This window comes from Dermacentor silvarum, chromosome 4 (assembly GCF_013339745.2).
Source record: "Dermacentor silvarum isolate Dsil-2018 chromosome 4, BIME_Dsil_1.4, whole genome shotgun sequence".
NCBI lineage: Eukaryota > Metazoa > Arthropoda > Arachnida > Ixodida > Ixodidae > Dermacentor > Dermacentor silvarum.
This window is the reverse complement of record NC_051157.2, coordinates 53917746-53936031: the sequence shown is the minus strand read 5'-3', so window position 1 is coordinate 53936031 and position 18286 is coordinate 53917746. Positions and strand designations below refer to the sequence as shown.

General features: G+C 46.5%; 2 protein-coding genes across 2 annotated transcripts in view; both read right to left on the bottom strand.

Moving 5' to 3' along the window:
- The window catches only part of LOC119450054 (elongation of very long chain fatty acids protein AAEL008004), a 391994-nt gene that overhangs the window by 204171 nt on the left and 169537 nt on the right, over positions 1 to 18286 (bottom strand). The window lies entirely within an intron of this gene.
- On the bottom strand, positions 14667 to 16125 carry LOC119450057 (elongation of very long chain fatty acids protein AAEL008004). Its single transcript, XM_037713414.2, has one exon. It carries the CDS (start codon positions 16000 to 16002, stop codon positions 15178 to 15180), a length of 825 nt encoding a protein of 274 aa, XP_037569342.1. The 5' UTR covers positions 16003 to 16125; the 3' UTR covers positions 14667 to 15177.

Below are 18286 nucleotides of genomic sequence, written 5' to 3'. Positions count from 1 at the left end.
GTCTTCTGCCGGCCGTACTACATGAGTGCTGGTCTGATCCGCGGCCACCCGTGATGCTGCTCTCGTACCATTTCCGTTCTGGCATGAAGGTTTGTTTGAACAGATTTCATTTTACCGCATTATTTCATCAAGCGGCCATTTATGTTTTGCCCTGCCTCAGACAGCGCTTCCTTTATGTTGAATCGGCCGCATCTGGCTGGCATTGATAAAATTGAGGAGGCGCTGCGTGAGACATGGACGCCATCTGGCAATACATCGGGAAACATGAGCTTGTGCAGAGGGTTTCCTTCCTCCATGGCAGAGGGCGCTCGTCGGCGCGCAGTCGGGGAACGTCGTTCGTCGGCGCGCATAGCATGGCATTTTCAGCGCAGCTTAAGAAACTAGGGTCTTTAGAGTTACGCATCTATGTATTTTCTATTAAAGGAACACACCTCCTAATACTTACCTAGTGATGTTGCGCCTCAGATATGCGTAATATTTACTTTGTGATCGATAACGTTCACAAGTATGAACAGCCTTACCAGTTTAAGTAGTGTGGGCGGTAAGCAAGTGGTCCAACTTTGGCCGGGTGGCTGAATCGGGTGACAGACAGACAGACAGACAGACAGACAGACCAAATTTTCAGCGTTTAAGTTCCCCAAGAAAGACTATCGTCTTTAATAATAAATTGCGCATCCGGGCCACATTTCTTAGGTGACGCGCTGAAAGCCGGTCAAGATCCCCATAGACGAATCTTATCTAGGGGCTTTCGTCGCGGTAACAGCGATAACCTTTGAGCCACATATCTCCCTCGGCCCTCCCATCATTTTCCGTTTATTTGTTTTTGTTAAAGAACGTGACAGCATTTTTATACTTTTTTATGTGGCTTTTGAAATAATTATTTTGCGCATAATCTACGACTCTGAAAGGCAGAGCGACGAGGCCTCGCAGCATTTTAATCCAGCCTCATCTACATGTATCGCTCTAATTGAAACACGCAAAATTACTAGTTCCTGCTGGCTTTCAATATTTTCTTAAGACGTACTGGTGGGCTAGTTGGTTAATCGTGAGGGAATATGGCAGCTAGTATTCCATATTGCATCAATACTTTCGTTGCCCCGTGGTCCTTGAAGTACAGCGGTGAGCACTGTTAGGGTGAACACGCGAGCGCGTGGCCGACGGCACTATCAGCGCCGCGTAACAGCCATCGTTGGAAACATTGCACATGCGCAGCATGTGCTTTGCGAAACACTCTTTCCACCGCGCGCATCACGTCATCGATACGCTTGTTCGTCGTCTGCTAGCCGCATTTTTTGTTCGCTGAGCTGATACCTTCTGCATTTCAAGGTCCATCTGGATTGAAGATTGGCGCGTGAAGGAAAAAAGTGAGTGTAAGAGGGATAATTATTAAACTTTTTATTCAAGAAAATTGCACTTTTGCAATTCAAGTTAAACAAGACCATGAGAACAAATATAAAAACATGAGCAAATCTAATAGCGAGTCATGTGACTACTTACAGCAACGACTACAGCTATTCTGGACGGTAACAAGTCGTAAAGTGATCGAACATATTCCCGATCGGCTTTCAGCCTTTCCCACTCGTTGCTGACTTGCGCCCACAACTGGTCCGAAGTCGCGGAATAAAGGGGCTTCCTTGCCAAAGAAGCTTTCAGACGGCCCCACACGTTTTCTATCACATTCAGGTCCGCTCCTTTCGGAGGCCATTCCAGTAGCTGCATGTGCTGCTCCGCCTGGAACTCCTTGACAGCCCGCGCCGTGTGTATCGGTGAGCGGTCCTGTTGGAACAGGTAATCACCGTCTGGGAATAAACTGATCGCATATGGCAACAGCACATTGTTCAAAATGTTGCAGTATTGTTCCGACGATAAGTGTCCACGTATACGTTGCAGGGGCCCTAAACCATATCTTGAAACAGCACCCCACACGTTCACACTCGATCTCCCACTGGCAGAAACACCTTGCACGTTGTCCGGGTCGTTCCTGCGTGGCATTGTGACGTTAACTAAAACAATTGCTTTTCAAAGCAGGAAGTTTGCCTCACCGTGTGCCTGGTAGTCTCCAAACACGCAATCTTTGGTCTTGTCGCGTCGAAAACGTCGACTCATCCGAAAAGATGACGCGACCCCACTCTTCTGATGTCCATGCTTCGTGCAGCTCAGCGAACTGCCGTCGTGCGTCCTTGTTTGCCGCCGTTAGTAGTGGCTTCTGCGCTGCGACGCGACTGCGAAGGCCCGCAGTACGCAGGCGACGTCGAACAGTGGTGTCCGAAACGTCCAAATCCAAGTCCTCGCGTATTGCTGGGGCTGGCAAGAAAGGGTTACGAACAGCAGCTGCAACTATGAGGGCGTCTTCATCGTCTGTGGTAGCTTTAGGGCGGGGCGCGCGGGGTGCATCCTGAATGCGACCTTCATACTTGTAGGCTTGAATTATCCTGTTCACAGTCTTCAGGGGCCTATTAACTAAAGCGCCAATATACCGCTGGGAATAACCTTTCAGGGAAAGATCGACAATTGAGCGCCGTTCATCATCGGGAACCCTAGCCATAATACGATCTGGCGACAGAATGAACGGCTGCGAAAGATGTTTGGTTGTTTTATATACGGCGTTGCATGCACAACAACTTTGAAGGGAACGAATAGACACGCCCCCATAGATATACAAGTTTTTTTGTCTTGTTCTCTTCAAGCACAGATGTTTAAAGAAATCTTAAAATGCAGGATGCATGGGCTTAGAAAACAAAAATGCGGCTAGCAGACGACGAACAAGTGCATTCATGACGTCATGCGCGCGGTAGAACAATTATTTCGCGGAAGGCGTGATGCGCATGCGCAATGTTTCCAGTGATGACCGTAACGGGGCGCTGACAGTGCCGTCGGCCACGCGCTCGCGTGTTCACCCTAACAGTGCTCACCGCTGTACATTTCTAATTCGCTGAATTTAAACAATAATTTCGCTTATAATTAACTCTGTACTGTTCTCGTTGTCGAGTGAAAGCTGTTCTATAGGATTCTGGTAGTAGCCAGTGAAGTTGTAGAAGTATCTCGGCGAGCAAGCAATATATGAGCGGCGTTTTATGGTGCGATTATGTTACTGCTTGAATACAAAGCAGTGCGAGCCCTTCGACAAAACGGATTGAAACGGTAGCACGGTTAACGCTGTTAACTACGACAAGCCATTTCCACATGTCTGCAAACATTTGAGTCATAGTCCCCAAGGTCATCAAGGACTATTTGATCTTCTCGCAAATTTATTTTCGGGTCTAAATATCCTTCTGCATGCAGGAAATAAAAATAAACAACGCCATCCATAAGCAATATTTAGAGCTATAACATATACGAGGATGAACACATTGCTCTTACTTATCTGCAAACACTTCATTCATATTGTCACGTAGTAGTGACGGTAGAGAAAACAGTCGCAAAACTGTGTATGACGAAACTGGTTGTTTACTGGGCGAACCTGTGCCCACAAAAGCAAGCTACACTCAAAGCACAACGATAGCGGCGAACACAGTCGGCGATCGTCGAAAATCTGACCAGCGGCGAAACGCGTCGGCTTTTATACCTGAGACATCGAAGGTTCTAGATTAATCCCTGATGCCCGCGTGTCTTCCAGAAAGTTCTAGACAATTCGCCTCAGTCATGCAATCAGATAACAGAAGCGTCGGTGAAAACAGGTAATGGGCAGAAGCATCGATAACGTTCTAGAAACTTCCGATACATGCAGGCGCGTCCTGCGCCGTGCGATAACGGTTAACATTTGTGAGCCGGTGAAGAGCTGTCACCGGTGAAAGATAAACATGTATACGTGTCAATATTCTCCAGGTCATCAAACATTATCAGATATTGTTTGTTTTTCTTTCATCCATAGAGGTTCTGAAGGAAAGAAAATAACGAACGCCATCCTTAAAACAATGTTGCAGCAGTAACGCATCGGAGGTCGAGCAGAGAGTGAAAAAGGGTTTTCGATTCACATGGTTCAACCTTCCAAAGCTTGGGGGCTCCTATTTAAATACATGGAAGTGCAGAAATCACTTTTCGCGGCAGCCACTGCACCCATAATTTCATGAGGTTTGCCATTTAAAAGAAAAAGTTAAATTCTAGTGACTGTGGGAAGCAGATACCTGACTTAAGCAGTCAATTTCTTGCGAAAATTGGTAAAAATTGCAGGTTTAAAAGAAAGGAAAGAAAAATAAACTCGGCATTAAGTTTACAACTCTGTAACTCGGTAATTAAAACGATATCACGATTCTGTAAACTGCGCCTAATCTAAAGCGGATAAACCTGATTTGGTATACAGCGATCAGAAATATAGCACTAATTTGTGAGTGGCACTCTTCCCAAGTGCACCTTGTAACACTTTCACGTAAGCTGTAAACTTGTGTATCAAATATGTCCATTTTAAATTATCGAACATATGAAGTTCACAGATCTGCGGCATCTGTTTTTTTTTTTTTTTTTTTTTTTTTTTTTTTTTGAGTTAGATAGATGTAAGCTTCGCGTTTAAATATTTCTGAAACCCACCAGTTTTCGGGAATCTTTGTAAAAAATTTCAAGTCATAAATGAAAAAAATGCATCCTATACAGTAAATAAAATCTAAATTTAGCTCTCAATTGCAGCAAACTTATTTCGCATCAGTCTAGCGGTTGTCTCGTAAGATCATTTCTGCGTTTTACAAGTATTTGAATAGGAAAAACGGATTTGTCCCTGAGCTAAAGCTTCCTATTAACGTGCTCCTAAATCTTTTCGTCCCCATGAAAATGCGGCAAAATTTTTCGGTAATCAAACCCACGACCTCGTGCTCAGTAGCAGAACGCCACATAGCCACTTAGCCACCGCGAGGCGGGTGAGTGAAAAAGTCCAAGTATATATGCAGTGGCCAGCTGCGTAGTGCTGTCGGCGACTGTGTGAACGGTATACTGTTACGGTTGAAAGAAAAATTTAAAGAAACAAGCATTTGACGAGCTTCGTGAATTGACTTTGTTACGGTCTCCCAAATACCGGTTTATTGTTTCAATTAATCCGCAAAATCCGAACTTTCAATAAATCTAATAAATCTATCTGGCCTGGAAAGCTTGAACAAACACGTGCCAAATTTACTATATAGTCGCAATCACTTACTGTACTAACTTAACTAAAAATAATTGTGGTTTCCGAGAATCTATATAGCGCGCGAACAACTGTTTCCGCCAACCATTCCGCCACTTTATCTCTCGTCCCGTTCTCTACGATCGTATGTCCTCCATTTTTGCTAAATTTATTACCTGCGAGTTGTTTCCAAAGTCCGGCTTAATCCGCGGACGCGAAATGTGTAGAAAAACGTCAGTTTTGTTGGCCTTAGCTTATATACACGGGGACACGTTTCCGCTGAACTGCGCGTATTGCGCGCGCCTTCGTTGAGGGACATAACCCCAATTATTCCGATATCCTTTGGATAGTTGAGAATTTCATTACTTCGCAGTAGATGCATTCAGCGACTAACGCGGAATTTCCTCGTCGAGAGACGCTGGACAAGCAAGGCAAGGCCGAAAGACAAGGACGGAATAGAAAAGTATTTATGAGCGGAAAAAACACGACGACCGCCGAACCTCCACTGGTCCGCCAATTACGCGAGCTTTCCAACTACATTCCGTATAAAAAGTGAACAAGACAGACAGTTCTATACGGGCCTTTGGAGATGGAACAAAAGGGTCCTGAGGAGGCGATGAGGAGAGGAGGAAGGAGAGGAGGAAGGAGAGGAGACGGCATGTGAGGTAATACAAAGGATTGTGAGTGATAAATATATATTAGGAGCAAGTTTGAAGGCACGATGTCGTCGATAACGTATGCAATAAAGTAGTTTGGTTAGAACCTCAGAGCAAACCTTGGCTTCAAGCAGCCCCCCCCCCCCCCCCCCAAAAAAAAAAAAAAAAAGACGGCAGATCCCACGCCCTGTGGGAATCGATGTAATGCGAAGCAGTGTGCGGGGCGCCTATCAAATTAACGAAACGACCATGCATGAGAGCGCCAAGACGTAGGCGGCTGTTTCGTCACCTACATGACACGCATGTCATGCCATTCATGTCATATGAGTCCTCAGGAGTCCCTTTAGCTACGCTTAAGAAACCTTAAGGCGAAAGCCTTAGTCATGCTCATGACTATGACTTCGACCATCAAACGTAAGCCTTTTCCTTCACTTAGTACCACACCCGAACCCCTTCCATTGGTTTTTGAGCGTTAACCTTTTTCGCTGAGTCATTGTCATTTTTGCTGAGTCATGCTCATGACTGAGTTCCACCATCTTCCTTTAATGTTTCCTTCACTTAGTACCCACGTCTTAGCCCATTTCAGTGGTTTTTGAGTGTTAATCTTTTTTGCTGAGTCATTGTCATTTTTCCTCTCTCATGGTGATGACTATGACTTCAACTATCACCCTTTAGTGTTTCCTTCATTTTAGTGCCCACATCCAAACCCATTCCGGTAGCTTTTGAATGTTAATCTTCTTTCGCTGAGTCATTGTAATTTTTGCTGAGTCATGATCGTGACTATGACTTCTACCATCATTCTTTAGTATTTCCTTCACTTAGTACCCATTGTCTGATCCCAGTTCAGCAGTTCTTGAGCGTTAATCTTTTTTCGCGAGGTCATTGTCATGACCTACATGACACGCATGTCATTTATGCCATGACCTATCATTTATATTCGTCATACACTCTTGTCATACTGTGCCAATTTTGTTACCTACCAAGTTAACGAAATCGACCGTGACAGCACCAAGATGTAGGCGGCTTTTTCATGACCTATATGACACGCATGTCATGACATACATGTCCATACCTATTATTTATGTTCATCATACACTCTTGTCATACTGTGCTAATTTTGGTACATACCAAGTTAACGAAACGACCATGAGAGCACAATGACGTAGGCGGCTAGATAGATAGATAGATAGATAGATAGATAGATAGATAGATAGATAGATAGATAGATAGATAGATAGATAGATAGATAGAATAGATAGATAGATAGATAGATAGATAGATAGATAGATAGATAGATAGATAGATAGATAGATAGATAGATAGATAGATAGATAGATAGATAGATAGATAGATAGATACCGTCAAAGTGGCAAATGTTGGCCAAGAAATGCTTCGCATTTTAAAATGGATAGCCAGCTCTGTCATATGATCGGAGTTTACGTAAGGGGTATTTCGATGGTGCTGTAGTTGCCAGCACTTAGTTGCTTTGCGAGAACGCCGCCCTATACAAACATCAAAGAAACCCAACAGTGCCAGAGCATATAAACGCGTAATCGGCACAAGACCTCATACCGCCTCTCTATTCGCAGTCGTAGATCATTATATATACATGCTTGGGAGAGGATCACGGTGCTTAATTCCGCTGCTCCATCGACAAGACTAAGCTACACCACGGCGCCTTTTGAGATGAGCGCTGACGGTGTGTTCATTTGCTGATGTAGGTGAAGTCTATACCGCGAAACCTTTTTTTTTTTTTTTCGATCTGATCTATTGCCTGTCCACAGGCTTTTACAGCTGCTATATGCGCTTCGTCCGGTTTTCGCACCAGCTGTCTGTATACAATTGTCATCGCGTTTGTCACGTTTCATTGTAGAAATCTCCCCCAGCCCCCCAAAGGAAACAAAAAGCATTTTTCACTACGTAAAATTCCACCTATATTGGGTCAGCGACTTGTAAGCCATCGTGCCGTCGTCATTCAGTCGTCGTCGGTGTCGTCGCCCTTCTTGTCGTCATGCCGCCGATGTCTATCGTCACAGTGTTTACTGTCAGGCCAGTCACCGACGCTTTAGATGACAAGGCTATAAGCAAGGCCTTCCCTAACGTTGCTGACAAGAGAGAGAGGTTTATTTGAAGAAAGGCAGAGAGGTCGGCTTGAGCGTTAGTTTGCTCTGGCCTGCTACTCAACACTGGGGAAGGAAGGGGGGAGGGGGGGGGGATAAAAAGAGCGATGAATGATGATGATAAGATAAGGAGGTGCGTATATAGATGTGTGTATATTTTTTGACAAAGTCAAGAAATAAGGCACTTCAAGAAGTCTGAAAAGCTTTGAAGAACCGCACCTATAGTTACTGCTAGTTCGTTGTTCAGAGTTCACGTGTGTGCAAGTGCCTGCAAAGTACACCTGCTTCTGAGTGTCACCTTACTTCAATGAGAGACAAAATTTTGTGTCGAACAGCTCAATTCTGGACTTGTGACACTGTCATGATCGAATTCCAAAACCTTTCAATAAACTTGATTTGGTTTGCAAAGCGCATCATGTTTACAGTATAGTCCGCAGTCGCCTACACTAGCCGAGAGAGCGCGAACATTGCGCTCTGGTGGAGCACGAAAACGCTTAGGTATATATTTCAGGTTGTCTAGACAGACCACCACGCATAACAGCAGTGCATCGCTCCTCACGCAGCAGAAATTTGACATTTTAAGCCTTCTTTACACAGTGGTAGCTGGCATCGCAAAACCCACATTGTAACTCGTATAAATGCAATTTTGGCTGCACGTTTTAGACAAATTCGACAATCGTCCAGTATCAGAACAAAGTGTTATGCCAGTGCCTCCAAAAGAACCCCATGCAGAAGCATATGCCTCCTCTTCTGATGTTCCTGAGGTCTACGGGCTATACATAATAAACTTCGAGAACGCTGCCTTCAACCGCTGTATAGTGTACGAAGTTTTATTTATTTGTGTGCCTATTTCTTTCTCATTACGCTTTCTCTCTTATATCCCCACATCTCCTTCCCCCTGCGCAAGGTAGCCAACCAGAACTACCTTCCTGCCATTTATTCATCCGTTCGCTCTCTCGCTCTGACCGCACACTTCTTTTTTTTTTTTCTAAATTGAGGACCTCCTTTGCTACTGCCCCGCATACTCCAAATATCTCTCCCCACATCGTTTCGACACCTGGGCCTTCCTGCGGTTTCGGCCCTGCAACTGCTGGTCATCGCCCGGCACCACAGTTACACCACCAGGCACCTCCTTAGGTTCCTGGACGGCACGGGCCTGTTGTGGAACTTTTAAATTCGCCGCCTGCCTGCCACTGACAGCCATGGGCTCTGTGACCGCCTCGACAACTAAGTGGTTCGTTTGGGAAAGGAAAGGTTGGCGCTATCTTCTGCAGCCCTTGAGGGAGCACGGACCGCCTCGACATTCTTTCTTCTTTATGTCCCCTTCCCTTTACCCAAGGCACTGAGCCGTGCTCCCTGAAGGGTTGCAGAAAATAGCGCCTCTTCCTCTCCGCAATCTCTCTCTCTCTAAAGACACAACCACACTCAATGAATCTGTGCTTTCAGCAAGGCGTTTAACGACGTTGAACAAGGCGCGCATGGACGCAGACCGGCGTGTTTTCTGGGCAGTATAAAATTTCGCCGCATTGTCATAGTGGCCATCGGGTCAGCTCTGATTGGTTCACAAGGCGCATATATGCACTGTCTGGTTGGCTGAAGATCAACCTGTGAAAGTGGATGTACAGCGAAGCTGTTGCCGACGTTAGACAAGCACCACCATCACAAGCGATGTATACGTCACCCGCGCACGCACGTGTGCAGAAGTGCAGCATGCATCCTCATTCTTCTAGACGTGTCTTTGCACCGTTCTTCGTATTGTCTCAATTCTTAAATGAAGGAAGGGGAACCCGAAGAGAGCGAATTTAAGCTGAACAGACTGACGTGTTTCGCCAAAGGCGATCCAGGAGGAAGTGCAGGATTTTCTTTATCCTCGCTTGGCCTTGTCCGTCGCTGGAAACTTGCGAGGCGGAGGGCTGCGATTATCGTCAGGCATGTCAACGTGGCCTGAGCCAGTATTCTAGGGCGATCCAAAGATTTTCGAATCGCCCTTTCACTTTCATGTTCGCGAGATTTCACGAGCCTAGAGCGCGGACGCGTCGACGCCTACGAGCGACAGCGTTCCCGCGGCACGCTGTCTTAGCACACTTGGCACAATTCCAGCACGCTCCGGCTCGCAGACACCGTACGCGTCCGACGTTATAGTGTCGTGAAATCTCGCGAAAGTATCTCCGAAAGTGATCGCCCGAGAATACCGCCCCATTCCTGCTTATTTATTTTATTGCGATAGCAATTATATGGACACTCAAAAGCAGATTTCTGCCGTCGGCGTCGCCGTCGCCGTCGCCGTCGCCGTGAGGTTCCGTATGACGTCATTTGGAGATGAAATCGTCGCCGCGCGCCGAACGCTGTATGTGCGAGTGAAAGGGCGCGAGGGGCGCGTCTTTCACGGGGAGTGAACGCACGGCGGAGAACAAACGCGCGTTCTGCGCCGTGCTCGCTTAAGGGCTGCAGAAGTAGGCGTCTCTTTTCTCCTTTACAATCACCATATATGTAGAGCAAACGCGCCTTCTTCGGACGCGCGAGAGGCCGTGGGGGAGGGGGAGGGAAGGGAGGCGACGTTTAGCTGCGGCACCAAGTGCCTATTTATATCAGAGGCTCCAGCAACAGTCACCAACGCCGCACGCATTTTGAGCTAACGCGGGCAAAACGCCGATGGCGTCGACAACAGTTCTGCGTGTTGTTGCTACCAAAGCCGCTCACCTTACTTCGTATGACATTGCTGTGTTGTTTGTGTTGATCGATAGATTGACTGCCTGGAACTTGAAAAAGATTTTCAAGTTTTACAAAAGCAGCGGCTATACACTGCTTAACCGAGTTTTAACCGAAGCGGAGAGACAAAGCCTGCGCCAAATATAATTCAGGTCTTAGTAACTCAGCACGTGCTCACAATTGCGAAAATCGCGGCCGCTGCCATCTATTCATACTGAGCAGTAGTGCCAAGTCAGCGTGTGCGTGTAGTCATAGTTTGGAAGGACGTCGTATACAGAATCGATTCGAACGCGCGCAACAAGCTTGAGTCAGCGGAGCGCACAAACGCGAGGTCCTGGACCAGGAAAGCCGCGCGAATACGTATCTATACGCGTGCCTGCCATCGCCTTCAGCTACAAGGTGTCTCTCCGCGAACGTGCCGGGAGTCAGCGGCTCAATAATGTGCGCTTCTTTAACGACACAACCTTGGCAGCGTCAGCGGCCCTTCCTCCGAACTGCGGCGGGTTTCCCTCCGGCAACATAATTGGGATAAACAACCCAATCGCACGCGGCACGTGCGGCGTGATCAGAGGCGTGCAATATTTTCCTGTTTGAGTTCGGCGCTGCGGGCGATCGCGACACCATTACACGCACATCGGCGTGCTCCCGTACTACGGCGAACGATGCCAACTCTTCCTTGCCCACGCAGCGCGCGCGTTGTTAATTCTGCGGCCGTTGCCGGGCGGTTTCGGTAGATCGGGCCGTATCGTATAGCCTGTGATCAGGCACGCGAGGCGATGAGCACCGAGACGCAGTGCGTATGATCGCCTCATGCTTGGGCGTGGGAAATTCAGTAAACTTCCTTTCGCATGCTTTACGCACTGACCTCGGACGCTGTTTCGATATGCTCTGCCACAGGAAAAACGCGAACTGATTTTCCGCGAGCCTGCATACCGAGCCCGCCGCAACTCGTTTCGACGTTAAATACCCACGCATAGTGTCATTTGCAGGACTCATTAAGGGTGGCCTAACTGGTTGTTGCAATTAATGGCACTATTTGGAATGCAAAGGGCAAGCTCACTTATTTAACTGAAGAAGTCGCGCAGTTGCTGCGCGGTCGCGAAGTTTTTCGCGTGTGAAAATGACGTCCACTGTAATATAAATGTTAAACGGTCCTTCTTATCCCTCCCTCTCTCTCTCTCTCTCTCTCTCTCTCTCTCTCTTAGTCATTTTTGTCAGGTGGCTGGCCGCTTTAGTGCGTGCTTGACGAATGCCTGCCTGTCGAAGCGGCGTCCAATGTTCAATTGAGTGCGACACAGCGGATGAGGCGCGCGTAACCGATGGCGTTTGATTTCTCTTTGCTTTTATATGATCTGTTATCATTGCCTAGTATAATTTAACCGTGGCGTAACGACATACTGTTAGAAGGATGAGATGCACCTTCAATGGTAAATATCGAGACTCTCCGAACAAATGACGTTAGCGCCATTTTTAGACCCCGCTGAAGGAGAACACTATAGACTCGAAAAAAAATTATATACTATAACGTTTGTACAGCGCTGCTGCGCTCAAGGAAAGTGTGTTGAGGCTGTACAGCGGCAAAATGATGTGCCAGTGGGTATTTTAAGCGGGATACACAACATCTATCTGGAGTTAATCCAAAATAAGGAGGAAATCCTAAAAGAAAATGTTTACTTTTGAGTATAGTTAGTCATGCCAGGAGAAAGAGGAAGAAGCACCCAGTTGTTATGCGCAGTTTCCCCTGCATAAATAATGTTTTCCCCTTATCTATTGGCGCAATTATAGAACCATCGCCAATTTTTTTTTTTCAGTCCCTTTGGAGTATATAAGGGTTATTTAGCAGTTGGTAGATCGACTCTTGCGCACTATTAGAAATGCCCGCACCATCTGTCACTTGAATGTTCACAACGGCAACCCTGTTGGATGTCGCGATAAAAGAAAATGACCCGGCATGAATTTGTATAATTGGAGTAATAAAGCACTCGCGTGCTATTTAATGCAAACACTAACGCTCACGGAGCGCCCTGCACAATTTAAATCAGGTTGTGTCATCAAGAACGGATAACATAAGATGAAGCAATAAATCAGTGAAAGCAATAAAACACATACTACGCTAAGATTGCGTACAAGATAGAGTCACGAACAAGTCAGGAAACAGTCATGAGAATATATTAAACATCCAAACTACAGCGAACAACGCCAGTCATTAATTACATCGTCATACTCATTTTTTTAATTACGAGAAATACATATTACAGGGCCTGGCAATAGCAGGAGGCACGGTGGGTTGTCTTTCAGAGTGGGTGTTTATGCACACATAGTGTCTAGAGCATACACCAACCGCGGTGTGCTGAAACTCCCGATTGTATAGAATCATGATCAGCTGTAGTTATCTAATAAGGTGTTTTAACGCAGTGCTCTTTAATATAGCTTTAATGGGACGTTTTTGCACGACGCGGTTAGCCTGCCCTTTATGCAGCAAGTTGCCGTGAACGTTCCTACCTGGTTCTCAGAGAAGTGGGCTGTAACGCTCCGGTTCCGTTCAGCTATAACTTCATAATAACGCTCTTACGGCGGTTCCTTGATCTTTTGCATTACACATTACTCAAATGTTGGGTACAGGGGCGGTTCACAGTGGACCTTCGTGAATGGTGCGAGACACCTCCGCGACAAGTGCTGCGTTTTCTCGCAGGGGCGGTACACGAAACATGGCCCAGAAGTTTCTCTAGACAAAAAACTGTTCGAGGAATCAAACACATCAAAGCCCACCTCCTGTTTTAAGTAGATTTGCCCAACGGTACTCAACTTCTGGCCCATGTTAATGGAGTCAGCTCAGCACGCATGAAAATTGTAGTAATCCTGTAATGTCTGAATAAAAACTTCATCATTCCGTGATTACTGCAATACTAACATGACCAACTAATCTCAGCTTTGTTCTGTGTACGCTACATTTTACGGAACATGTTCAGTCTGCGATATTATACTTGACACCAATGCAGTCTTAATCGGGGGCCACAAAGTCGGGTACATGACTTAAAAACATCACATGCGCAAGTTCAAAACAGACTGCCGGCGTGCGGCTGGAATTCGCCTGCGTTAATCGTACAAGTCGAACGCCTCTACAACGAACGCCTCTACAACAAAATGACCTGTATAACGAAGGGACAATTGTGTCCCGGTTTTATTGTGAACGGTGCGCTGTGTGACCTTTAAAACGGAGTGACCTGTACAACGAATGATTTCCGAAGACCCAAGCACTTCGTTATAAATGCGTTCGGCAAGGCACTGCCGTGATTTCCTGGCACCAATGCGGGTACGACGTCAATGGCGTTCTGCCAGCGTCGCCAGCTTTCAGGTAGAAACGTAGTAATGCTTGCGCCGTTCCGCTACCTCCAACACTTTTGGAAAATGAGACGCGACACGCGACGGGCAACTTCTCACTCCAGCTGTTTACTTGAGGTTAGAATGTTGACATGATACAAGCAAGTGAGACGATAGGAATGCGCGCACAAGGTACGGTTTGCGTGGGCTATCATTTACAAAAAATAGTTCACTCACATTCAACATTCTTTGACTAGGCGACACAATCTAAACAAAATGGAAAGGATAAGCACGAGGAGATAGTGAGAAAGAAAGCAAGAGAGTTAGGGTAGGAATAGTGTCAGTACTCGGCAGCATATATTTAAACCTTGAACAGTTACCCGAGTATACTTATTCATTATACGTACAATGTAGAAGAAATATCGTTGCTATAATGAAATTGGTTTGCTTACGATACATATGTTCGCGCAAAGAAAGATGACGAAATTATGTCTGGAGATACCTCAATGGTCAAGTGCAAGCACTGCATGAGATCGATGCTTACTTGATTGCATATTTCTTGTGATCACAGTCGCTACGACGGGATGACGGGCACAGCTTTGTAAGGAAGGCATTTCACAACGTTGCTTTCGAATTCTAATTATCACGTCCTTGCTGAAACGAGCTCGCTAAGCATAGAGAGAGCAAGAAGTTAACGCCAGAGCGTGCTTGTACAATATGTGTCCCCGTGACATAAGCTTTGCAATCAGAGAGCTCTTGGGAAAATGAACAGGAATATAACTGTGTAAGCCAGCATATGCTGTGAGCATTCATGCTCTCAGGCGTAGTTTTTTTTTTTTTTTTTTTTGCCATGTCTACTTCGTCACATTCGTATTTAGTTCGCTTAACTGTACTTGAAATCGAGCTTCACATTGAGCCCGTGCAGGCCTTTTCTGCACACTTATATGTCTGCGGCATGCGTAAACCAAAGGCCAGCTGTGATCCTTTCGATAATCGTAACCTCAACAAATCAATCTTCAGGACGCCACACGACACATGCTCTATCGGCTTGTCTACAGGAGGTGTGAGGACTAGGAGGAGGTAATGAAGTGCGGAGTCCGACGCCTAACAGCTGATTTTTCACGTGTTTTACTCTGTGCGACCGTAATACACACTAACCCTTGCAAGACTTCTCATTGCCTGCGCTAAAAAAAAAAGAAGTAGAACAAGAAGAAATAAAAAAAAAAAACTGCAATGTCGCAAAGTGAGTGCTTCCTTTTAACAGACTTGCAGCTGACTGAAATTACTGAACTTTGTTCTTGACCTCCTCGCGTTGCTGAGGCCTCCTTCGATTAGAGTAACTCTTGATGTAGAAGTTCATGAACATTGCGAAGAAGAAGACGCCCTGTGGCAACGTGATGCATATATGCGCCAGAGGGTAACCGCAGTTCACGAATAGCGGTACGGTCATGTGGAAGAACATGAGTACAAACTGCGCCAGCTGGAACTGGGTGAGGTAGCGCTTCCACCACAGGTACTTCTGCACCGAGGGTCCCAACAGAGACAAGAAGTAGTAGGAGTACATGACCACGTGCACGAAGCTGTTGAAGATGATGCCGAAGGCAGCGTGTCCATCTGCTCCGTAGGCTAGGCCGTACCAACCGTTGAAGACGACCAAGATGTGGTGGATGACATGCAGGAACGATATGTGCGAGTCCTTCCTGCGCAGGACGAAGAAGATGGTGTCCAGGAAGTCGGCAATCCTCACCATCACGTACCACCACACGTGAGACAGCATGCTCATCGTCAGCGCATCCCGTGCCTGGAAGTCGATGCCCTGGCAGAAAAGACTGTAGCCGCCGCCCCAATAGCTCCTCGAGAAGAATGCACCGACGAAGTAGCAGTTGAGTAGCACCATGACAGCGTTGTAGAGCAAGATCAGGGGCTTGATGTTGTCGTAGGGCTTGCGTTCCTTCATGAACCGAGGCCCGCCGATCTTGACGATGTAAACATAGGCGGCAACTAGAAAGACGATGAACTGCTTGTTGCCCACCAGAGCCCAGTCGGCGGTGCGCGGGTCACGCCGGAAGAAAGCTGACGCCGATTCGGAATCTGTGTAGTTCTCCATGGCGCTTCCTGCGGACCTGGGCAGTTGGAAGACGGAGAAGTGAACTTCGCGCGGCCCGATGCGTATCTGAGGTGCGCGTGTTTAAGACGCGTCCTTTTTCCATTCGTCTTCCTTCCGAATTCAAGTGAACACACGGCGACATGTGGGCAATTTTGTTTTTTGTTCTTGTTTTTTTTTTATCCCTCTTGCGATCCTTGGCAGAGTTGGCCCCTGTCAGTAACGAAGTTGGAGAGGGCTCAGCGCGGCGTGAATGGAGATAAGCCTTCAAACGTGGCACATGCGCATAGCAGAGAGAAGGCGCATACATTTTCTTTTTCGACCTGATCGGTCACGTACGACGATGGAGCGCGCAGATGTTTTTTTCCTCAACACGGCCTCGCCGAGGCCGCTACTGGCGTCAGTGGTTCCTTCCTCTCTACATTATTTGATTATGGTGTCGTTATTAAGGAGCTTCCACTAAATCGCGCGCACGTGTGCGGAAAAAGTTGGTACAATCTGTCCTCGGGCGTAGAGGACGCAAATCATGCCCACGGTGAGGACGATACCGCACCTCATATAGTGACATGTGCCGGCGATAATACGCGGCAAAGTTACGCAATCTTACCAGATGGCGCGAGTTTGGCGCAATGTTACCCGTTTGGCCAGAGTCACGTGGAAAATTAACATGTCACACGTGTCACACGTAACTTGTCAAACTCAACTTGATTTGCTGATGCCGGTTGCCATTCCTCACCGTCATCGTGGGCACGTTTGTTCCATCTTAAAAGGGTTGCTGAGAAGAGTAACATGTAAAAATAAATCAGCAGCTCCTTATTCTTCTTTATTAGATGCGAAACATGGGAAGTTTGGACACAGAAATGGCCGGTAGTCCTAAAATCCTAGCTAGCAAAAGCAGCAAAAACAAAAAAACAAAAAAGATAAGAATACGAAACAGTGTCGAACGTCAGTAATAAAATAGCTAAACACTAGCAGAGCAAGTCCGTGGGTCGTGGAGAATATGGAAGGAAGAAAATATTATAAGACTATAATAACAACACAAGCATGAACATGCCACGGGAACATGGCGGAAATTAAAAATACACATAAACGGCCGTTCACAAGGAATTTATCAAGTCACTGCCCACGGGAAAATCCCGTTGAGCTAAAGAGCTAATCTCTGTTTGTTCAGGCACGACCAAAGGTCCAAGCACATTTTGCACAGGAAGGCCTGTCTAAAGTGCTCACGCGACTGCAAAAAAAAAAAAAAAAATCTCGCTGCTGACCATGTTGCGGGCACTCAACTGAGACAGTACTCAGTAGAATCTTACGTTGTGCTGCTGTTGTACGGGCACTCAGATGATGCCGCTTTCCTAATACGATGCAAGAAGTAGAGCTTATACCCTATACCTCGAGCGGTCGATCTTGAGGTTTGCAGAGAAGTGATGCGGAGGGTCAATGCTATAAAACATAGACGACATCGCACGACCGTCAAACTGCTTCAACTTGTATCCCAACTTGTAGTCCAATCATCCGATGGTGCGAACGCAACAGGTGTCAGCGATTCTAAAGTATGCGCTTCAACAGCCTATGGATAGGCATCTGCTAAGGCATTTGCTACTTCATTGCTTAATATACCAGTATGGCTTGAAATATGCTGAAAATCATTCTGAATGCCACAAAAAAACCGCGGGCGTTGACGTTCTAGCTATTTCACAAGATAGTGAGGAAGAGTAATATTGAAAAAAAATAACGCGTTAGGGTATCCAAGGTTGATTTAGAATCAGAGGAAATTACCCATTTGCTGCTGTACGCACTTTCACCAACGGTATTCCTGCCAGGATCACGTTTTGTGTGACAACCTTGTGAGGACAGGTTCGTTTGCTTAATGGTTCAGGCGGTTCTCTGAGTCAGAGCCTCCAAGAACCCAATGGAGGACAAAGTCGCTTGTTGTGGAAAGCACACAAACTTTTAATAAAACTAGAACGAAATGCAACCCATGAAAGAAACACTCAAGGAAATATCGTGCCAAGAAACACATTCTGAGCTAGAATGGCATCGATAGCAGGCAAGTTCGGGCAGATCACGCGTGTGACTGCGCACGACAGTTTCGACGCGGAGAAGCGGAGATGAGACGATGCAAGAAGCGGCGTTGGTCTCACCAAAGGTCGGTGTGTTGGACCGTTGAACAGGCGACCAGAGAACGGCAGCTCTCACTAAGCGACTTGGATGAAAAGGAATGGATGGCTAAAGTACACACATATCTGTACTGTAAAAGCGTACACACGGAGTGGAGGAAGAGGCCAAC

Excerpts from the sequence above, each read along its gene's own strand:
- LOC119450057 (XM_037713414.2), bottom strand. The coding sequence starts at position 16,002 with ATGGAGAACTACACAGATTCCGAATCGGCGTCAGCTTTCTTCCGGCGT.